General features: G+C 33.2%; 1 protein-coding gene across 4 annotated transcripts in view; it reads right to left on the reverse strand.

The window, feature by feature from the left end:
• Arl15 (ADP ribosylation factor like GTPase 15) overlaps positions 1 to 25,220 on the reverse strand; it is a 431,626-nt gene that overhangs the window by 248,815 nt on the left and 157,591 nt on the right. For 3 of the 4 annotated variants that reach the window (XM_063258140.1, XM_013152886.3, XM_063258141.1), the window contains one exon: positions 24,818 to 24,877. The exons of the other annotated variant lie outside the window; for it this stretch is intronic. In XM_063258140.1, coding sequence (XP_063114210.1) covers positions 24,818 to 24,877 — 60 coding nt within the window. The remainder of the gene's footprint in view (positions 1 to 24,817; positions 24,878 to 25,220) is intronic. 4 annotated transcript variants of the gene reach the window in all.

Genomic DNA, 25,220 nt, shown 5'->3' on the forward strand with positions numbered 1-25,220 from the left:
TCTCTTATATCAGAAATTCAAGTATAAATAATTTACAGAGTAAAATAAAAGATAATAGGAAATAGGGACACAGATATTTTGCAAATGGAAAGGGGACCAAATGTGGAGGAAGGGAGAAGGGGAGTTACAAAGAATTACAAAATATTATGTACACGTACCAACTCCCATGATCAACGCAATCATTATGTACTATAAACATAGAAATATATATACACAACAAAACTTCCTTTAACTTATAGGTCTCTTTTAGATTCCCGTTTTAGTATATAGAAACGTGCAATCACAATACACCTGTTCTAAATACTGTATTAAAAACACAAGGAAAATGTTCCATGCTCTTTAAAAACCTTTTTGCCTCAATACTATTTGTGGTCCTTGATGTTGTCCTGATGCCAGCAGAATCACTACCACAAGAAACTGAAAACATAGGGAAAAAAAAAAAAAGATGTGGGAAAAGTTCAAGAGAAATATTTCCTTCTGTACTCGGAAGTTAGCAAATGGTTACTTTCCTAGGAAACCTACAAGATGATCATAACGTAACACGTCCCAAAGCAGCATGTTTCTGAGGTATTTAGCATCACACAAAAAGCAAAGAACTCAGAGAGTATTCTAGAAATTGTGGTGACCACATTAGAAAAGTTAGTATAGGAATAATTCTGTTGTATTTGCAATTGACCAGATCTTTTAAAACTGTGGGGAAATGTGACACTGCATTCTAACACAGAGAGCAATTTCTTTCCCATTAGATTGTGTGAAAGGGTCTAAATATATAGTCCAAGGAGTCTGACCTTGAACTGTGTATCCCAGGCAAACTCTCAACCTTTCTACCTCAGCTTCCCAAGTGCTGAACTTATAAGTATGTACCACTGTGATTGACTGTCCTGCTAGTAATTTTTTTAAATCACCAAATTTAGTTTACCTACTTTGTGATAAAAACAGTAGACAAGTATGAAAGATGTAGGAAGTCCTAAATTAAGACAAGTTCACATTATACAGGAAAAGTTTAAATCATATAATTCTTCATCTTATATAGAAGATGGATACAGTAACATGTTTTATACTCAAAAGTAGAATAAATTTGTTTTTCACTTTTACTGAAATTTTCCTGTTATAAACCTGACCTCAAAATGAATTATAAGATAACCTAGCTATTCAATAAAATCTTAAGAAAATTTTGCTCTACAATATTTGAATCCATCCATGTATTTTCCTTCATCTTGTAACACTAAGATATTCATGAAATTCTTATAAAAAACACAAAAACCCAAACTGATCACTAATACAAACTGATTTTGTGTATGTGTACCTTTGATAGCTTGATTTTATCTATAATGACATATGGCATACATACACATATATAACAAAACTTTGTTACCCAATAAAATATTTCCTTCCTTTTTGCTATATGTGCCCAGATGAGCAAACATCTGTGCCTTTTTTATTTTTTCCTTCCCCAGCAGCTCACATATCTAACATTACTGAGAGCTCAGGTAGCATGATTAAGCCAGGGGCTGTTATTTGAACAAAAGTATTCTATTTTTTCTATGTTCTATTAAGGACTACTTTTTATATGACATAATTGGATTATGAACAGGGGAAAGTAAACACAAATTTAGCTACGAGATGGGTTTTCTCAGGAATTCTTGCAACTGTTACAGCCCACTTTTTTACAGCTTTTTTTTTATGCCTGATACATCTTCATCATTACCTCCACCGGTTAACTTTGATAGTCCACAGGAAGACTCCTCTTTTTTCCATTTTCATCACTGTATCTCCTGATATCTGTTCAGAATCTGGGACAGCACAGGGAGTCAAGATTTGTTAATTAAGTGGATTAGTAAATGAAAGAACTAGTAAGTGTACTATTTGCTTATGAATTCAAGTATAAGCAGTCTTATTTTAAACTAGTCTAAACTTTTATAACCTTTTCCTTGTCCTCTTTTTTCTTCTATATCTGTTTGAAATCCTGTTCTGCCTTTCTGAGTATCTTTCTAAAGCACAGAAAAATCTTTTTGTCTGTTCTCTGAAATAATCTTTCATTTTGTACCCAGAAATTATCTATATAAAGAAGATATGATATGATCAATCCATTTCAAAGAATTCCAAATAAACAGTTCTTATAAATCAAACTGAAAGAATGAATCATTAAAATTGAATCTAAGGTAGTCAGACTTGTCTTATGTAATTACTATATAATAAAATTAGATTAGCCTACTATATCACATCAACATTGAACAGATTTCTTCACACTTAACCATAATGCTAAATTAGTAATTTCCAACTTTGTTTTTGACACTATAGGATATACTCCTTCTATCTCAAGAGGCAAACAGGACTCTCAAAGTTAATTTTAACTAACTTTGTAAGTTCAATCATTTTTTCAGGCCTTGTAATATCTTAAAACCAATTATAACAGAAAACTGTTCTGTTTTTCCAATGATTTGTTTTGATTGGTTTTATTGTTTGGTTTTGTTTGATTTTACTATATCTGATGGAATAGACAACTACTATGTGAAGATAATAAGATATACTATGGTAGCCACTGTTGATTTCCTATTATCCTGCTTTATGTTCTGTACCACTTTAACTGCTTTGTTTGGATTGGCTTTACCTTGGTTTGTTTTGTTGAATTTTATTCTCTCTAAAACAAAAAAAAAAGATAAAAGTGTGTGTGTGTGTGTGTGTGTGTGTGTGTGTGTGTCTTATCTCTGTGCATCTGCATTATTTGGTACTGGGGAACAGAAGGTAAAACAAAATAAGAGTGCCACAGCTTCTTCCTTATACTTCTCAACGTTTATGATTATATAATATAGCCACACAATTATAAGATGCATTGACTATGCAAAACATAGACAAAAACTAAAAGACATGGGGTAACCATGAGAAATGTCCTCAAATTGACATCCTAAAGCTAATTTTATGCTTAACAATGTACAAGTCCCTCAGGCCCACACAGAAATTGTGCATAAAAAAAATGTGATCACCCTTAATTTCTCATATTAGAAGTGGTAGATCAATATGCAGGAAACAGATGAGAGAATCCACCAGAGATATGGATAGTACCAAAAAGAGACAGCTACAATAAAGAGTAAGTCCAAAAATTAAAGTTAACACCATAGAATAGCTCTCTTTCCCTCTTAACAGTACTGCATTCTGGTGTTCATCAAATGGTGAATTATATTTCTGATATTGTCAACTCAAAATTTTAAATTTTTTAAAAGATGTAATGATAAATGTATGGTGAACTACATCAACTAGACACAACTATCAATTCTTGCCAAGTCAGTTTTCTCTCACATCCTCTTTATTACCAGATATTATATAATCTCATCTGAGCTGGATGTGATAGAATATGCTTATAATCCCAGCACTCAGGAGGTTGAGGCAGGAGGATTATTGTGCATTTGAAGCCAGCCTGGATTACACAATGAGTTCAGAGACTGCAGTCTGAACTACACATTGAGACCCTGTCTCAAAAAAAAAAAAAAAAAAAAAAAAAAAAAAAAAGACAAAAAAATTCACCTGTAAATATTTTGGTTTATGTCTCTAAAAGACAAGGATATTTAAAAAAAATAACCAAACCAAACTATAGATGTAACTATCATTACATCTAAAGTAAATTAAAGTCAAATTGTATGTTTCTTAACCCATTCTCAGCATTCACATCTTAAAATTAGAATTTTATTTTGTTAACTAAATTTATTTAATATCATGAGGGAAGAGGTGCTCTGAAAAGCATCCTCATTGCTGACATAACAATCAATGAAGAAGTAATCTTATTAAGGTATTTTTGTATTTAAACTTGATCCTTTAATCAAGAGAACCTTTTAACAGAAAATAACTTAGTAATTTGTTTAGTGTATATCAGTTCTTTTAGATTTTAAGTGTAACAACTTGATTATTATATGACAGCCACACACTAATTTCTGGAAAAAAAGATCATAAATGACATATGTACTTATGGGAACACAGTCATAGGTAATCCTGAAAGAATTTAATGTCAAAATTCAGGTGCATTGGCAGTGAGATGTAAATATTCTTTAAAAATATCATAAAATTAAACACAAGTAGTGTAAAATACATATAATGATACACAGCTGAGAAATCTGTATGTCTCTGATTACCGTAACCTGTATAGAAAACTTAAAAATTTGGGATACCTCTCAATCAAAAGTCAAGGTTTTGAAAGCAAAGTAAATGAGGCTCTTGGTACTTGAATTGGGAACTAGAAACATGTGATACTTCTAAGGCGTTTGTGTTTGTATGTGCAGAAAGGAGAAAGTGACTTTGTAAAAGAGCTTTAAATTGAAATTTCAGAGAGAAATATGTCTAGACAAAATCTAAAATAAAAATCTCATGTCTTTCCTAGGACAGGTGAGCCTTAAAAGGATTACAGATATGCTGAGACCCTTAAAATGTCTAGAGGTGCTTAACCTCTAGGAGTAATCTTTATGTGTAACTGAAATATTGTGATTTTTCAATGTATCTGAAAATGTGAAAAAGGAAAAAACAAAACCTTGGAAAGACTGGTCCAAAGAGCTATGCCTGCCACTTGAAACTAATTGGACACTGACTGGATCCAAGTGGTCTTCCTAATCTTGGATGTTTCTACATTATTTTTGCAACATTTACATAGGGCAAATGAGCTGCTCACATTTTCTCCTTGTACCCATCATGCTTTCTAATTATTACAGTCTCTTTTTATGATTTTTCCTTCTGACTAAAGTCTACTTTTCCCTTATTTCTTTATCTTCAAGTATAATTTATCTCACCCTATCCACAATACCATTTCTTTTACTGCATGTGAATATAAATCTTTTCCTCCACTGCAGAGTAGCTCATTACTTAGTTTGAAATGTCACATATAACTTCCTTTCTCACTGTTGTGTCTGCACATTTTTAGTTTACCAACAAGAAAAAAAGATGTTGAACACCTAATTCAAGAAAATTTACTTCTACAACATTTTCTAAGTACTGTTAATATGCTACGTATAGTACTATACTAGATGTGGAAGATGTAAAAAATGAATATGGCAACCCAGTTCACCAGTCACTCAGTACTGATTTTAAAGTTCCAGCAATATAATAAAGTAAGAAACTGAAATAAGCAATATTACTACTGGAAAGGAAACAATAATCATTATTTGCAGATGATGTTTGTACACCTATAAATATAAAAGAATTTTTAAGAATATCAGAACTAGTAATAATACAGTCCCATAGGTGATTGGAAATAGTATTTTAAGTGTGTTCAAATATTTTTTATATTACATTTAAAACAACATTAACGCCTAGCATATGTGAAGCCCTGGGTTCAATTCCAACAGTGGGAGGGACACACACACACACACACACACACACACATTAAAACATTTTAAAAATACTTACAATTACAAAACACAGTAATCCCAAAATTGTAAAAGTGACACATTTGGTGTGATCAAAATATACACTGAATGTTTAAATAAAAAACTGTATAATAGTAAAGGATACATTGCCATTAGATCCCTTAAATCATGCTCTCTCACTTCAAATACATTTACCTTATCATGCTTCCCACTCTATGAGGCAGTCCTCTTTTGTGAGTATTGATCAAAACTACAATGAATGCCTCTACCATGCATAAGAAAATAAGGCTCATAAAAACATTATCCTGTGTCTTCATCCACTTTATTCACCAGATCTGGGGTCATGTGACTTCTGGCTCTATTCCACAAAGTCACAGTGATCATGAAAAGTAAATGGACATGAAGCAGCCACAAGAGCCCAACAAACGAATCATAAAAGAACTTCCAGAACTGCTTTGGAAAGTGACAAGACTGATGACATATTGTGTTCGAGGGAGGGGAGGGTATTTTTAGGTGAATTAATGACAACGTGTCTTTTACAAATAAATTTTAAAAATTAAATATTCACTGTGGTTTTTGCTCATAATGTATACATACCCACACCTCTAACAAACATAAAAACAAAATGTATAAACCATCTTATATTAAAATTTTTTCCGAGTTAACAATAAGATTCATGTATTACCAATCAAAAATCTCAAAGAAATCCTTAATCTTTAATTTTACCTAGAATAACTAGTACATAAAAATAGCTACATTTTTAAGAGTAAAATGGTCAATAGTCAGATATAATTATACCTGTAAACCTAGCATTTGGGTGACTGAACCAGGAGAATCATGAGTTCAAGACTAGCCGGTGCTACAGAGCAAGTTCAAAGCCAGCCTCAAGTACAATGAGACCTCATTTCAAGACATAAACATCAACACTGTTATGGTTCATGTTTTGATGTCCGCCCCAAAGCCTCATGCACCAGGGTGGTTGGGCCTTTCAAAAGCAGCTGAATCTAGCATTTGTTATTGGTTCATTGCCTAGCACTGGGATTGGTGATGTGAGTGCTGACCCCCACTCAGGGGTAGGTAGCCAGCACACAAAACAAGGGAGAGAAAGAGAAGTGCTTTTTGCCTTTTGTCTTTCTTTTGCTCTTGTTGCCTATGGTACCTGCTGCCACCATGAATGGCTGCCTCTATGACATGCCACCCTGCCTTGGAGCTAGCTGATGATGGATTGAAACCTCCATAAACTGTGAGCTAAATAAACCTTTCCTTCCTTCATTTTGGGTGTTGGGCATTTAGTTCCAGCAACAAAAGTAACCAAGACAAACACACGTGACATAAGTTAGATCCAGGAATAAGAACAAGTAAAAAGAAATTACAAACTTTTAAAACACCAACCAACATTATATGTTACCAATTTTCATTTATTCAATTGCATAAAAAAATCTAAGGCTGGGGATTTAGCTCAGCAGCATAAACACTTGCATGGAAGCACAAGGTCATGAGTTAAAAAAAAATCTAGTACAAAAAAAAAATCTAATGACTTGCAATAATAGTAAACATGTAACAACAAGGAAAATAGACTATATGAATGTAAATCTATGCAAATATTCTATAAAGCAATTTTTTTAAAAATTTATTTTTAAAGATGGTAAAATTAAACAGAACAAAACAGATCATAAGATAACAATGTAAGACATAGATTTCAAAGCAATACAACCAGAGATCTTCACTGTCTATCACATTGTCTCTTATTTTCTTCCAAATAGTTGTCCATAATAAAGCAATTTTATACTATGTAAAAGAGGCTTAAAATGTTTTAATCCTAAATTTTCTCTAGATAATATCTAATCTAAGGAAGTATTTTAAAACTTAATGAAATATATTTTAATAAAGAAATAAGATGAATATGTAACTACCAGATTATTCCACAGTATATAGAACAAAATAGTCATGGAGGATATGAGGGTACTTGTCAAGAACAGACACTGATAGATAAATTATTTTATCATTAATTATTAGAAATTGCCAAGCCATATTAAAGTCAAAATTTCTACCAAGTCAGACTGAAAAGGAGTAGTAAAAGACACACACAACAACAGAGAGTTCAGCAACAAAACCCCAAAATGTAAAGATAAAACGACAAAGTTGACATTTCTCATACAGTTATTGTTCTGGCCAAATATGTGGCTTGTTTTCTTGACAGCAGGGATATTAAAACTCACACTATCAGAGACAGGTGCTGTTAGACACATGACTGTTATAGTATTCTTAGTTCTCATAACTTTATATCCTTGTCAGTTGACAATTTCTTTTTTTTTTTTTTTTTTGTACTGGGGATCGAACTCACGACTCCACACTTGCAAGGCAGGCGCTTATGCCACTGAGCTAAATCCCTGGCCCAAGTTGACAATTTCATAGCAAAGAAGTATGAGGACAAAAGGACACGTCTATGTGTCTAAACTTTGACAAAGAAAAAAATGTTAATCTAGAGAGCATAGTATTAAGAAAGGTCATTTAGCTGGTTTTGCAGAGGATTTCAACATCACAACTGGAGAAGAATAAAGAAAAAGAAGTGCAGAAGCACCCCAATCTTGATCATTCTAAAGAGTAGTTAAAGGACGATGAAAGGAAAATGCACACACACACACACACACACACAAAACAACTCCAGATTTACACTTGCAAAAACTTTTAAGAACTGGCATGTGGAAAAAAACAAAACAGAAAAGACTGGAAAAGAATAATTTTCAACCTGAAAAAGTTAAGAGAAATTTGGAATTTGAACACAGAAGAGTATACAACCAGTTTCTTGGTTAGCTCAAGCCTCAGTTTTAGACAGATGATATACCAAGAAAACAAAACACTCAGATGTCATCACAAAAATGCTCTAATCAAAGTCATGTAACCATGTTGAATGGGAAAGTTAAGAGAAGATCAGCAATATTTACTAAGATTTATAATCTGGGATCATGATAAATTGTGTGCTTATAAAGAATAATTCTCTAAATTATAAGTTTTTTTTGGACTGGCTTGCCAGGATGATAGACTTGGGAAAGAATATAAAAGAAGATCATTTTAGGAAAATATTAGGAAAAAGCCTCTTGTATCCTTGGGTAAGAATGAAAGGAAGGAGGAGTATATGCAGCAGTAGTTAGGATAGCGGACAAATGTCATAAGCAAAAATTCATAGATCTGAGTCAACATGGAAGAACTTGAATGTTCTATAGTTTGCAATCAACTTTGATTCTCACAGCATTTTACACATATCATAGTAATTATATTGTGTTATAGTTATATAATTACATATCCATAATTTCTCTATTTTAATCATCCTGTTATCCCCCATAGGGAGCAAGAGACTAGCACTGACAATGCAATACATGTTTATAAATGCTAACTAAAGAAAAACTCTGATGGTACAAATGGTTAATATGTACAGATGGTCAAAAGCTGAAAAGAAACTGCTAATATATTGGATGATAAAAGTTTATAAAGGCAAAAAGTTCTTAACAAGCTCAAACAATGAAGCAATGCTTATGTAACAAAATTTAATAGAGATATAAGTAATGTTTGGTACTTGGAATAAAAAAAAAAAAAACACCTCATCACCAGAATAGAAAATAAATGGTTGTTTTGACGGCATATCTAATATGGGCCTGTGGGGTACTTAACTTGCATTGCTGACATTAAGAGAAAAAATAGTGCTGGAAAAAAAAGAGCCATGAGTGCTGCTGGCTATATTGTAACTACAGCATCACATTTATGGACATCATAATTTAAGATCTGTCCACAAGAAAGCAACCAATATGGAGACAGAGTAGGAAACCATATCATAGGAAGAATAGCTGAAGAAATGAAAGATATTTAGACTGGAAACATTATTTTCAGAGTATGATAACAAGACTGAAATTTCTAAATTTCAGTTTAAAGATGTATTTGTTAATGTGGCTACACAAAGCAGAACCAGATCCATTCTGGACCTGGATCCAATCAGGAAATTAGATGTTCGCTTATTTTATAATAAAATGAAGTAGTTAAAACTACAAACATGGTGTATATGTATGCATTCTGAGACACTGACTTCCTTACCATGCAAGTACTCAACTTGAGACTATATTATAAACCACATGCCAAGATTTCAAAGCAGCAAATTTCTACTTAACAGGTTACAGTAAGTAAGAGCTGACTGAACATATATTTTCACGTCATTTGATCAAATCATTGTGAGGCAGTCTGCCAAAAGAGACCTCAAATAAATTGTAAAACTAATTTCTAAAAGTAAATGCATATACAATCTTCTTAATACTGCTTTTCAGAAAGATAATAAATGCTGCCATCGCAACTCTGGACTGCCGAGTAAGGGCAGGGGATCCGCAAGATGCTGTATGTCTCCAATGAAAGCAAGGAGAGCAAAAGGCAAGGGCTCATCAGTGCCAGAATCTTACTATGTGAATAAACTGTAAAAGCATATAAAAATACATAAGCCATCAAGGATGAACTTCTAGCTACAAACAATTCCTCCCTCTTTTGTGCACTAATTCCTAGATTCATAGGACAGTGTAAAAAAAAATTGGCTACCTAAGGAATGGAAATTTATACTTAATATGGAAATTTTCTAATCAGCCTTCAAATTACTACAATTACCAGTTACATCATAAGCTGCATATTTTAGAGTAATTCAAATGATAAGCACAATTTAAAAGTTAAAAAAATATGACAGGCTCAGTAAAATATAAGCAAGTTTTCAATGCATTTTGACTAAATGTGAAATATCGTATTTTTTCTGTGACAACTTTTCTCTGCCATTAATCATATGCTTCCAGCTGTAACAACTCATATTCAAATTAAAACCATGAAATAGCATCATAGTGTCAAGATTCACACAAACTGATCTCTTAACAGACTGTGAGGGAGAAAAACATACACTAAAGAAGAATCTGGAGAAAATGTTACACAACAAAAACATCTGAAACAGCTTAAGCACTTAAGATAGAACTCTGATTTTTTAACTGCATAGGAATTAAATGTTAACAAAACTCATAGTCTGCCTTAAACAATGAATACATCATTTTAAAAATCTTTCTTTTTATAGCCACAATGCTGGGAGCTTTGCTGTTTATATCTATCCCAGCATACAAATCCATAGTACTGCCAGGACTGTCCCCTCTGACTTCACTGGGAAACTAGACAGGAAAGTCTGCTTGGGTTTCTTTTAGTAGAGTTCAGTTTGTATCCGAAATTGGCCCAAGAATCATCTCTTCTCCAGTCACTATATTCCTGCCTGCCAGTTGCACAGATCCAAACATTTTCCTTCCAGCTACAGATATTAAAGTGTTTTGTTGTTTAAAATTTGATTTAAAACTGCAGTAGATTACTACTTTTCTTTCTGCTTTAGGTTTCTCCAGGTCAGTAAACTATTTAGGTTCAAACAATGGAACAGCATCCACTGCACATAAAAAAAACAAGGACAGGGCCAGGAACTAGTAAAATGATATATTCTAGGTTAGCCATGTCAGGCATTTTCCAGCCCCAAAGGTTTCATATGGTTAGCACATGGGCCAAATGCTGCACATGGTCATCCTGCAGTTGCCTCCTCGTTCATCCTGTGGTGACTACCCCATTTTCACTCCTTGGACAAAATTTCCAGATGCTATCCAAGGAGCATGAGTTCCTTTCTGCCTAAAAGGACTCATTCTGCATTGTCATGAAGTACTGGGCTTTGGAAGTTTAATCTGGCAAGCCAAATACTTTTCTCAGTCCTTAACTGATTCCAATCTAAAACAGCAAACCAGCCCTTTTGTACTTCAGAAAGAGCCGTAAGAGAAATCAAAGACAATATATAAAAATATCACAAGCTACACTGCCATTCAAAGTTAACATTTCAGCTCCTCTAATTAACAAATCAAGATAAGATTGAGGTAGATATCAGAAAACAAGACATAGTAATACAAGGAAGGGTAAGAGCGTCATTTAAAGATTACTAGATCTCATTTATCTCATACAGATTACTTCTTTGCTTACTTTTCTCATTCACAGAGATACTTTGTCCCAGATGACAAATGAGGAAGTACATAAGATTTTAAATTCACAGTAGCACAGAGAAAAATTTTGTGAAGAAATTTAACATGAAGTTAAGTTGTATAAAATAGTTGTAAATGGTAGGCTGCAGGAGGTTTGAAACATTAAAATGGTCTAGCATTATTTTAACACAGAAAGGTTTTTGAAGGAAAGTGGGATGAGGAAAAATAATATAAGCAGAGTAACTAATACAAAAGAGAATTTTAGGCTTAATTTATGCTTTACAAACAGTCTGGAAGCCAGCTGTGGTGGCTTACACCTGTAATTACAGGACTTTGGCAGGCTGAGGCAGGAGGATTGTAAATTTAAATCCAGCCTGGGTGATTCAGAAATTTAGCAAGACCCTGTCTCAAAATAAAAAATAAAAAATGAAGTGAGAATGTAGTACAGTACAAAGGTCCTGAGTTCAATCTCTGATATCACAATGTATCTGTTTTTGTGTACATATATATTACATATTATAAAGCATATCATACGTATCATATATATACAAAATATACCATATATATCATATATTATAAAATATGTCATAAATTATATAATATACCATAAATATATATATATTTACACATACACAGAGAGTGTACCAAAAAATATATATATATTTCAGCTGCTCGCTATACTAATAAATGTCTAGAAGCTAATAGGCTGCCTTTGAGCATCTCCTGTAACTGTAGAGGCCAAAGGTAATCTGTATTAATTTCATGATGGCTCAGTAAATTTACTATTAAAATATTTTCACAATTTTCTTTTTTTGATGTATACATTTTTGGGGGCAGATTATCTATACAGAGATACATATATATCTCTAAATATATATATCAATATATTTAAATATAGATGTACATAACTTAAAATATAGTAGGGGCTTCAGCATTTAAAGACACTGGAATAAAACCTTTTATAAATTAACTCTTTTGAAATACTAAAATTATTTAATAAAGCACAGTAACCTGAATATTTATATTATTAGATACAGGACTTTCTTAATAAGGCAGACTATAATTATACACATCTTAAAATCGGAGGTTCTCACTGACAGATGACTAAATTCTACTGATTATTCCAAAAGCACAATACTCATAGATGGTGAGGTATCATAGTGATGTGAAAATATATTAACCTAAACTGCCTGCACCATATTACCAGAGAATTTACTTAAACAGTATTATTCATGCAAATAATCTGACTAATAAACTACTTAGAGCCCTTAAATCTGATTAGTACTCAATGCTAGTTGTATAAAGCAGTATAAGCAGGGTACTCTTTTATCTGCTAAGTAGAAAATCATAATATAACTTTATTTTCAAATGACCTCAATTTATTAAATCCATCATAAAATACTAAGGGAGGAATGTGGCCCTAATCTCAGATAAAAGATTCCATAGCTACAACTCAAGTCCACCTTTTACTCTCTCGTGCAAATATTTTCTTAAATATCTTTAAAATCAAAATGAACAATCTTCAGAAAGGCAAAATTTAACACGAATATACAACTCCCAAATAATTATATTATAATGTTTCAGATTAGAATGAAAAAATCAAGGTCAAACGACATTCATGGTTCCTTTTTTCTCTTGAGGAAAAAAAATTTCAGAAAACTGACCGAGAAAGCAAGCATGGGCTAGGAAGGCTCATCCCAAAAGAAAACTGAATTCTATTTTAGTTCCAAGAAGTAATAGGACAAAAGAACTGTCCCCTTGATGCCTATCAAGAGATCAAGATTGATACCCAAAACAAAAAGGACCCACATGAAGCAGGAGTTTCAAAGGTTCAACACTTTAAATAAGACTGGAAGGTGGCACTGACTCTGAAATACAAAGGGAGACAAAGCTAACTTGCTTTGTTTTTGTTGTAAGTATGTGACACTGACTAGGCTAAAGACAGTTACCTATTAGAAAACAAGAGTGCCTAATTATCTGGGCCATGATTTCAGTTATTTGCTGAGTTCATTTTGTCCAGAGCTAGCTTCCTTCATTTTAAACAGAAATATGAATCTAGCATATTTCCTCCCAGCTCCCCTACCTACCTACAAGTCCCCTTTAAGGACTTGAAGAAATTTTAAAAACGAACATAAACATTCTTGTGTACACTGTTGCCTGTATTTTATTCACATTTTTTCTGTTATACCTGTGTAAAAAAAAAAATCTCCTTGTGATTTTTTTTGAGTTGTCTTAAAAATCTGTGGCAAGAGTAAAACTAAACTAATGATACCAATGTACACACACATGCACACATACACACAGACACACAAACATCCCAAACTCAAGGAAAAAAAGCCTTTGATAGAACCGATAGAAAATGGAGCTGCATTTACCAATTTGGGGCAGGGGTAGAAATACACATTGAACTCTGTCTTTTCCAATGCCTTTGCCAGTCTTTCTTACACAGACCAAGATGTCTATCAAGTTTCACTGAGTTACATGCCTTTGGTGGTTCACCATATGAACCTTTAACATTCTTTGTCCATAAAAACAGAGCACAACTGACCAGAAGATTTTAAATCTATTCAGAATTATGTATAAAGAATTTGTGTATCTTTTTTATATTTCTAAATTTAAGGTATAATAACCTTGGATCTTATCATCATAAAGGAGTGATAATCTGACGTATCAATGTGATAAATGTTCACAAAATCAACAACCACTGTATAGATAAAAGAGTAACAGCATCAGAGAAAGGCCGCATTTCAAAAATACTATGTACATGTAAGAACTGTCATAAATCCTTATACTAATCTGACTATTAAATGTCCTTGAAAGTTGCCTCTGCACTTTTACCTTCCTGGGCTATAGTAGACCCATCTAATATACTAAGACTCAATCTGACTAAGTAGGAAATTAAGTGTTCTCTAAATCTCACTAGAGGATTTTGGAAGAATAAGAAAAACTAAGACAAAAAAGGCCAGTGCTCTGCCTCTGGTCCCTAAACAGTGAAGTGTTTAATAAAACAGTAATCTTACCATGATTGGTTGTACTACTATGATTTTAAGACAGATTTTTAAAAATATATTGTCTTAGCTACTTTTTACTCATTGCTGAGACAAAATACCTGATGCACCAAGTTGGGAAAGGAAAGGTTTATTTCTTACAGTTTTTGGAGGTTTCAGTCCATACTCAGTTGGCTCCAAAGCAGGGTGGTGTGGCAGGGCCATAGTTCATGGCAGCTGCAAACAGCAAGGCAGAAATCGGCAAGAGAGAGACACAACCTCTTCCTACCAATACATTACATCCTGGCTCCACCCCTAGGCCAGTGTAGCACTCACACCCTTAATCCAGCACTAAACAATGAACCAATCGCAAATGCACAATGCAAATGCATGAGGCCTGGGGGCTGGCCACCAACATAAACTATGACATATATGTACTATAAATTTAAAATCTACCTTTACTGTAGATGTAAGGGTGCACACACACACACACACACACACACACACACACACACACACGTATATGGCATCCCCATGCCTCTGTCTCCCAGAGTGCTGAAATTACAGCTGTGTACCAGCACACTCTGTACATTTTTTTCAACCCTGTAGATTTTACCTTAGGTCATGTGAAATAGCTTTTCAGTGGAAAGCAATGGAAAAAAAGTATGCCATAAAACATACTTTCAATGATTTTAATCTGAGATAATTAAAATCCTATCTTTTCACAATTTAAGAGTATAGAATGTTTTGCCTAGCTTTACTGTGATATAAGTAACCTAAAATTTACTCTTATTCTTCTAAATCATTCTTTTTGTAAAACATTCTGAGGAAATTCTCTAGCTCAATCTTTAGTTTTAATAATTTATAGTTCAGTTGTGTTAACAAACATTTTCATTCTAAAGTCAAAATTTTAAATTTCTAAGTTCTATGCTTGATTCTTTCTCGTGAATATAAAAACTTTCCAAATCTCTCTGAACATCTTCTGAACACTCTCTTACCTGTAGGTCTCTAAATACTTTGCATCCAAGTTGTGACTGGATATCTTTCTTTTTTAGTGCTGGTTTGTCCATATTGTGAGGTATCATAATTATAGCCTTATTTTTTGAGAATCTGTTTTCCAGCTCTTTTGTTTACCACTGCTGTTTCCAATGATTAACAGGAACAGAAAAGTGGCTTGTCTCTTGTGTGTGTGGGCTTTCTAACCCACCTGGCAGTCTGTACATTACTGAGACACTGCCCTACCTCTCTAGGTCTAGCACCCACATTCAAGGATTTAGTTTGTGGGTAAACACAGCTGCTATCCATTACTTTACACAAAGAGAAAAGAAAAATAAAGGCAAAGCTCCAAATGTAGAGCTCCAATTAATAACTCTGATGAGCTCTTTGATTAATAATCCTGATGAATTCCTTTTCTATTTCATGTTTCCGTTATCTGAAATACAAGCTTTGTCTTGTTTTTCTTCCTTATAGATTAAAATCTGTCTTTGTTCTGAATTTAATTCGTTATCATCTGACAGTTTGTTTTCTGATGAGTTTTCATCATCTAATTGGATTTTGGCCAGCAAGGAAAGGTAGACATTTTAAAAATTAATTTCCAATTTTTAATCATGTAAGCTAAGCTATTTAAATTTATGGACGTTTTAACTTGTATCTGAAAATAACTAAGCTTACATAATAAATTTTTTATATTTCTTACAACAATGCTATAATTTCAAGATTAAAATAATCAGGTGTCTTCAATACAGTCTTTTGACAACACATGGGGCTTCAAGAAATTAAGAACAACAAATTTGTGATGCTTAAATTAATGCTACCAAGATCATTTTATTCAGTTTTTGACAAGTCAAGAGAATCAAATCTTGTCTAGCAAGTGATGAGTAGCTATAAATTTATGATCTTTCCACAGTTATCAAGTTACCAATCCAATTGTAGAAATCTAGTACAGTTTAACTTTTTCTGAAAACATACATAATCATTATGGCCAACAATACTCTCTTACTAATAAATCCAAACAAATCTGCAGACTATGTGTATATGTGTGTACCTATACTCACATGTGTAGTAGGGCCTACACTGTCAGGTCCTGGTATGCAGTTGGCAGTCATTTAAATGAATTAAACATCAACAAAAAAACATTTTGCATCTGAAGGGTCTAGCATTACTCTCACATCTGGGGCATAATTTAGCAAATTTTCTGCCAGCTTGGAAGTGCTAATATATACTTTACATTATAATACAGTAAAGCCTTAAGATTTTGGCATGGTCTTTAATGTTCTATAACTCTCTGATCTTGTCCCATCCATAACCAAAACACTGTCTTCTTTGTGACTTTTGTCTCACATGTTCTTTTTTTCTATTTTCCTCTCTGAAGTCTCCTTTGTCCTTTCTATACGGCACTTAATGTACTTGATTCTGTTATAATACTCATTATATTGAACTATAAATGCTTCGCAAAATAAACAGTACAATGATAGGAATTTTGTTACATTAGTATTAGTTATTTGCTATTCTATGTATATATTCCCTGCCTCCAAAGACACACACACACAAAAATAGTTTTGAGATTTACACAAATGTCCCATGTTACTAAAAATAAGTAAATGAGGAAGTTAAGATGAAAGCAAAAACGAAGCAAATAGTGCTGCTCTACAATCCATGTGGAAGCAGGCTCAAACAGTCATGGGGCCAAAGTGAAATAGAAACCATAAGCTTTAAGATGAAAATAAACTGTTACATTCAAAAACAGGAGAAAAGTTACCAGTATCACTACTTTTCATAACTGAAAAGAAAGCAGCCTTGAAAAAGTTAAGTGCATTCACTGCCCAATGTCCCACTGCTTGTTTTGTTACAGAAAAATACTGTTGACTTTCAGCACTGTTGCTGCAATAGCACAGTGAAACCAAATACACATTGAAAATTAGTTGCTATTATCGCAAACTCTGGGAGAAACAAAAATACATATTCCCTTATGAGGGTTGGGCAGTTAAGCTGAGAATCCAGTACAAATATTCATGAAGCAAGTTTGGTAGAGTTAGAAGATAAGAAATGACCTGACTGTTCCAGAATACAGTACAGGAGCAACTTTCAGAAAGACATTCTCTTTGGATACACAGTCTAAGAAGAAGTGGATTAAGTGTTGTACTAGACTTAGACTGTGAAGATAAATTTTTAAAAATTTTCTAGGGCACCTCTCCAGGAGAAAACAAAAATTAAGGTCAGGCCTACATCAGCCAGTAACAGACTTCTGGGCCCCTAGATTCATTTATTTGGCTCTGTTGACTGTTTGGCACAGTTTTCCCTTACCAAGTGTAAAAAATGCTTGAACACCATCACCCTGGGATCCTGTTCAACCAATTCAGATAGCTGTGGCTTTTAAACTCACATCCAAGTGACTTGGCTTGATATCAACATCATTTCCCCTAGTAGGGCCTAAGCTTAAGTGAGAAAGTACACAGCTCAGAGCCAGGAGTTAACTGGCTGTTTCCATTCCAAAAAGGCCTGGTTCTTTTCTTAGATAAAGAAACAATACTATATCAAGAAGTTTCATTCATTCAATATTACATATCACAGTAGATCCAAGACCATAAAAAGAGAATTAGTGGAAATAACAATATCTATTCTTAAAGAATCTCTCTTGAGGAGTTTTAGGCAATCTAACTTTTCTCTTCAATTCAGTCCCTTGGGAAATAAACAGAGGTGATTTATTAAAACTTGCATTTACAGACAACAAAACAACAACAAAGAAGTTCAAATGCATGGAGTGGTAGTGTGCTGAGACTTCAGTTTTCTTGCTGAACCACATTTCCTACTTATTTACACCACACATACAGAAAACACACATTTCCTTCAGTGTAGTTGTACACAATCACATATAGGACAGCACTAATTCATTCTGTGGACACTGTCTCATGTGGGCTGTTATTGTCCTTTGCCTGGGACATGGTTGGTCTTTTGTTTCCTCTTCCACCTAAACATGTATAAGATGGTAAGCTTCAGTCTCCTATCAGCACTAAATTTCCACAAACACTGAGCATAACTTGGGCAAATCTATCTGCCTATATGGTACTGTTTCTTTTACTACTAGAACATCAATTTACTGACATTCTGCTTTTCTATTCCATCTTCATAGTGCAGCATGATTCTCCGAGCCATGGTTTGCCTTAAACTTGTAAAATATTTAACTGTACTTTTTTCCCAAAGAGATGACAACAGGGTGGTGGAGAGCATAATATATAAAAAACGTAAGGGTGTAAGAATGAAAAGATAAAAAATGACAGAGCTATGCTTCCCCCTCCCTAGTAGGTTTTAATAAAAAGAAAGAAAGTATTGCCTGTCTAGAATTTTGGCCTGGATGTTTTCTGGAGAAATTAAGAAATGCAAATAACCCAATCAGTTTAATAGAACCAAAAGATAACAGCAGGATACAAACAAACAGCACCTTTTACTATGAAGAGGCATATTCTTCCAGGCAAACAAAGAAACAGGACTGAGTCAACATCTGTTTCATATAACAGCTTGGCTGCTAAAAGAACCAACCTTTAAAAAATGGCTTAGCTGACTGACAGTCCTCAAAAACCATATATGTACTGTTGCATGAGTTTAAATAACTGAGTAAATAAGCACAACTTGTACTTTTTATACTATCTTTGCTTTCTTCTAAAAACAATTGCTTCTCTTTAAGGAAAAAAATAAAATACACACACATAAAAATAAGATAAAATACACATGAAAATCCTCATGAACTTTATTTCCCACTTGATTGAAAACCTGCTGCAATGAGTACTAGTGTTAAAGACAGCTAACTGCTTTTCAGCTTTCCCTTGCCTTCCTTAATGACAGCCAAGACAAGACCACCAAAGAATATAATAGGTAGGAATAGTGACTGGGGAGAAGACAGAGAGATTACTCAGACATAACTCCTTAGAATAGTAAAGGAAGAAAACAGCTCACTTAGCAAACCAATCATGGTTCCAGAATTCAGTTAGGGAATTCTGGATGATGTCTGGATCTTTATTAATAAAGAAAAATTAAACATACTATGAAATGAAATTTTCACGTCTGGATTCTGTCAGTCTACATATAAAATTTCAAAATCAAGACAGAAACATCCATGAATGCATAAAAATCTATTTGTGGATTTAACAACTTCAAATTTCTAAAATAAAAAATATCAGAACTGTAGTATGAATGCTTCCAACTCAGCTAAAAGATGCTTTATTTATCTCACTTAAATTATCTGCTTAAATTACAGAAGACAAAAAGCAATTAAGAAGCATAGACAGAAGAACTTCAAGTGAAATCTGACAGGTGACAAGGTGAAAGAAGAAAAAATATTAGACTCATGAAAAGTATCAAAAGTACACAAAGTCATAAATGGAAGACACCACAGTGGTCTCTTCGCAGAAGTTTTTCAGTTTAAACAGGTGTGGCACAATAAGAAAAAGAGTATTCGTGTAAGACACAGGGAGAGACACATGACGAGAGAGAGAGAGACAGAGAGAGACAGAGAGAGACAGAGAGACAGAGACAGAGAGAGACAGAGACAGAGACAGAGACAGAGACAGAGACAGAGAATGAATATATGATTTGTGTTAGAAACCCTGGATAAAAGACTTCATTCAAAGATGTCTCTTTTTTGGTGGGGGAAGTAAAGAGAATGTAATATAGTGAAAGCAAATCTTACATGTTAGCTATAGAATAGGCAAACTCTGAAGTACTTGATGTGCATTAACTAATTTAGTCTTCAAGTAAAATAGGCCATTGGAACCCTTCTGACTACACTTTTGAGATGAAACAGATACAAGGAAAACGGACTTGACTATAAAATAGTACAGAATAATGACCTGGAAGTAAGTCACTCAGAACAAGGAAAATGCTGACAGAAAATGCCACCTATCCATTCAGATTCACTGCTAGGTGTCTCGCACAACATTTACAAAAATAATACAGAGCAAAGCAAGCACACTAATCAATTACAGCTAGAACAGAAAGTATTTAAAATAGCTTCACTAAAAAACTCAATGAAAGAATATGTAGGAAATAGTACCTCATCAAATAGTACTATGAAATGTCTATAGAGGGATCAAAAATAACACCCCTCCCTTCATGGATAGTACTAGGTAATCCCTTCAGTTATGAAAAAATTAACCCAACAATTCCTTCTAGGCATACAGAAATTAATACTTCCTTTTAATTAGAGAGAGGGAACTATGCAAGGGTCCTTCTTCATACCTATTACCTGGTTTATGCAGAGGCTGTGCTTATCTTTAAACTATAACCACCACAACTTCCTAAAACTGATTCAGGCATATAATATGCACTCAGTAAATAATTGTTTAATGAATGAATTTGGAAAAAAAAAGTAAAAGAATATCAAAAGGGAATATTTGTAGGAAGTTTTATTTAGACAGTTTGGAAAGCAGAGACAAGGCTCTAATTCAACAGAAAGTGGTAAAGAAATCAAAGCAATTAAGCAGGTCTACCTTACCAGAAAGTAGCATTGCAACTAAATAAGAGTATGACCTGAAACACTAAATATGAGAGTAATGGAAAAAGATAAAGAACAAAAGCATCTGCAATAATTAGTGATGAACTACTATAAATTTTTTTGGTAGATGGCAAGGTGTTCGTGTTTTATCAAGATGGTGTTTTATCAGTACAGTGTTGGTGAAAACATGCCAACATATGAAGACTTTAAATGGCACAGATAATAATGCTAAGTGCAGCAGCAGGCGACAACTGGAACAATTTCTACTGTGTCAGGCACTGGAAAAAAGGCTTTACATATATGGTACACGCGTTAAGTTAGTATGCAGATCAATTACCACCTGCATCTCCAAATGCACTGGGTCAAGACATTCAAGCTCTCTTGCATTTTCATGTCTGGTGTCTTATCATCTGTAACAAAATTAACAGCATATACTCTAGACATGGAGTTGCAAAGATTCAGTGAGAAAGTTTGAAGGAAAGATGAAAAGAAGAGAAAAACAGGAGAAAATTTAGAGCTTCAATTTACATGAAGATAGGCATAATCAGTGCAGCTTGGTGGTTGTGACAGGTAATCTGAGGAGATCTCGGAATTGGACCATCATACCGCAGAGGTAATTATCTTTATATCATCAGTTATCTTGTACTTTGGTACTTATATATCCCCTTCTTAATCTCATTATTTTCAAAAATTTCATTAATTTCCTGTATTTGTTTTCATATCTTCAACACTGAGCCATGAGTTCCTTGAAGATAAAGAGTATGTCTTGGAGCTTCTATTCTCTCTCCCAGGACCTTGGTAGACACACTTTAATTATGGGAAATTAATTGAGTGAACCGTGGGAAAATACACTGAAGAGGTTAATGTGAATGAAAATTTTAAATTTTAAGAACTTTGAAAATAGATGTGAAAATATTTTCATAAAGCAGAAAGGGCATACTATGTGTATAAGTATTATATATATATACTTGCACAAACATATAAAATCAAACAATTTGTTGACACTCCACAAAATGACTCATTAAATTTAACTCATTCTATTCATCCCTTACCATTTCTTCTGACTAGGAATATAAGAAGACCAGGAATATAAGAAGTTCATGTGTTTTCTTATATTGAAAACATAAGAATTTTTTTTTTTTTTTTTTTTTAGTATTGGTGATTAAACTCATGGCCTCTGCACTGAGTTATATCCTTCTCTTTTTTTAATTTTTAATTTTGAAGCAGGGTCTCACTAGCTCTTTAGATTGCCTTAGGTTATGCTTCAACTTTCAACTTGCTTTACCCTCCCCGAGCCCTGAAATTATAGCACCAGGCCTGGTTAAATGCCTGAAAAATTAACTTAAGGCTGAAAAGAGGGTAATGGAAAAGCCTTAGAATTATCTGCAAGGATAGAGAAAGGACATTAGCAGCTTAGGAGAGAAAAGGAGCCATGCCATTCTCCTGAGCTAACTTCAGGATGAAGACAAGTATCAAACTATGTCTCACTAAGACTTGGTCACTGTTCTAGCTCTACCTTCATCATCTATATTAAATGTTTCCTTTTAATTTAGATTTTTCACTGCACTGATAATCTAACTCCAATTAACCTATCCTTTCAGGAACTCTGCATTGTTATTTATCTGTGCAACTTCACACAATCATCTAAATCACTTAATTCTTCCTGAACTTAAAAATTCTCAGGCACGCAGCTTTCAGACAATTTGATTTCAATAGGTCATAATTCTCCCTAAACTCTCAGTATTTTATAATATGTTTTAAATCCTACAAATGCTTTGTATTTACACGTTCTTTGTATATGTTAGCATAGTTTTTTACGTGTTGTTGTAAACCATAATTTAGTATTAAGTTAAAAAAAAGATTCAGTAAGTGAATTAGTGAATCAACCATCCAAGAATTAACTACTTTCGTTGCTTGCCTCTTAGCATGCCTTTAAGGATACATAATTAGATTCTATTGTGAAAGTTACCTTTCCTTGAGATATTCTCGCACTGAAATAGAACTGTTAAAATTCAGAAGGATAATACTAATGTATGCACAAAACCATGTATCATTACTCTGGATCTAACAATAGCTGCCCTGTCTCTGAAGCTCTGTGTTTTAACTATGACTCTCAGTCTCATCACAAAACAGGTATGAACTGGAACATTACCAATAACCACTACTATATCCTCTTTTTTTTTTTTTTTTGGTCTTTTTCCTTTTTATCAGTACCGGGGATCGAACTCACGACTGCCTGCTTGCAAGGCAGGCACTTATGCCGCTGAGCTAAATCCCCAGCCTCCTCTACTATATCCTCTTTAAAATAATTTCCACTTCATTCATTGTTGGGGAACAGTTCTTTCCACCAAGTAAAACCTTGCTTTGGAACAGATCTATCCCCATACTACACATGCTTTGTCCTCCAACTTATCTTTCACTGTACTGGCATACAGTCAATGCTTTAATACATTGTTGTAAGTATTCACATTTGGAACTATACAGATATATTCACTATTTGGTCATCCAAATAAATATCACCTATAATAAATATATTATCATTAATCAAACAATCAAGGCTTTAATACATTGTTGTAAGAATTCACATTTGGAACTGTACAGGTATATTCACTATTTGGTCATCCAAATAAATATCACTATAATAAATGTATTGTCATTAATCAACAGTTTACCTTACCTACTGAATAATCGATAAAAGCTGAATGCCTACCCTAACAATAAAATACTCATTAAGTACCAATCACATTTAAAATCAACAGAATTCTCAAATGATACAGTTTGAGTCTACAGATTTTTACAGTATGTTCTCTGACTTCAAATTATCTAGAAATAATATTATTGACAGTGAGGAGAAAATAGCTACCAAAAAACAAAGCAGTATGAAAATATTTAATCTAATAAAACAGCATTTTAAAAATATTATGTAAAGTTATTATAAGAATATTTTTATTGTATAATTTTTGGTGTTAGAATAATAAAAACCAAAATTAACTTAAAGGAAAAATCTAGATTTATTTTGCTACATTTAACTTCATTTCTATATGCCAGATAGCTATGAAATTGACCAACAAAAGTATATCTGTCCTAAACAAGTACTCTGAAAAAGAAACCTAAAAAGATCAGCCATTATTTATTGGAGAAAAATAAAAAGGTACCAAACACTGTTAAAATGGCATAAAGCTGGTGTTTTAATTTGAAGATAAAAACAGGTCAATGTCAGAATGTCCTTGAAGAAGGAAAAAACAAACAACATGGAGGAAAGTCAATATCATAAAGTGATGAAAGAAATGGGAGAGAAACAACTTCTATATCTTTAAGCTCATCAATATTATATTGAATTCCTGAGTACAGTATAATATACAGTATGTAATTTTCCTGTACCATAAGAGAATCAAGTAGGCTCACTGAATTGACTTAATTCTTTGTTTATTTATATGAGTTAAGATCTTGATTGATATAAAGCCTAACCAAAAAAAGTTCCAGAGAATAATGTGAAAGACTGAGTGACGCATGCTTTGGGGTACAGCCTATTCTTATCCTTGGTAAGCAAAGAGCCCACTTGCAAAGATTATTGTTACAAATACATTTAAAAGGATTAAAAACAATAAAATTTGCAATATAAATACAATTCATTTCTTTGTGTACTTTATTTTTCAATAATTACATTAAAATTCTCTTCATATTCTTCACTCAAGAATACATATTTTGAACAACTACAACCACTGAATACAGTACATCAATTACCATTAGTGTAACCCTTTGACCCATACAAAAGAAAAAACATGGTTGATATTAGTCAAGAACACTTCAACAGCTTTTAAAACATTAAGAAAAGGAAGCATTTCCAGGAAATACATTATCAAGAAAAAAGGTAAAAATGAATCACCTAGAATAAATTACTACAATGTTTTAATTACATTCAATACACAAATACCAAATAAGTAAAGTGACTGAGAGAAAGAATTTCAAATGGTATACCTCCAAGTTCTTTTACATTCAAGATGGCATTCTGGAATGGCACTGCCTTTATACTAAAACCTAAAATTAGAAAACAAAAACACAAGAATTAGCACCTTAAATTTTAAATTAAAATACTTAAGATGCTCCCATTCTCTCTTTAGGCAGATTAAATTTTACTTTCTATAGTTTATACTAGAAACACATAATTTTCAAAGTAGTGAAAAATCTTATAATATTTTATACAATTTTGAAAGCATCATTACATATTACAGGAAATATAAACCTAGTCCCTTTACTTCAACAATGCATTATTCTTTAATTACTATGTAATATAGCCACACAACTCATAATCAATTGTAAGAAAGACATTTGTAAGTATAGAAAAACTTCAAAGAAAATACTAAATCTACAGGAGTCATTG

The sequence above is a fragment of the Cavia porcellus genome, unplaced genomic scaffold (assembly GCF_034190915.1).
Source record: "Cavia porcellus strain 051 isolate PalLab524CR breed Dunkin Hartley unplaced genomic scaffold, mCavPor4.1 scaffold_11, whole genome shotgun sequence".
NCBI lineage: Eukaryota > Metazoa > Chordata > Mammalia > Rodentia > Caviidae > Cavia > Cavia porcellus.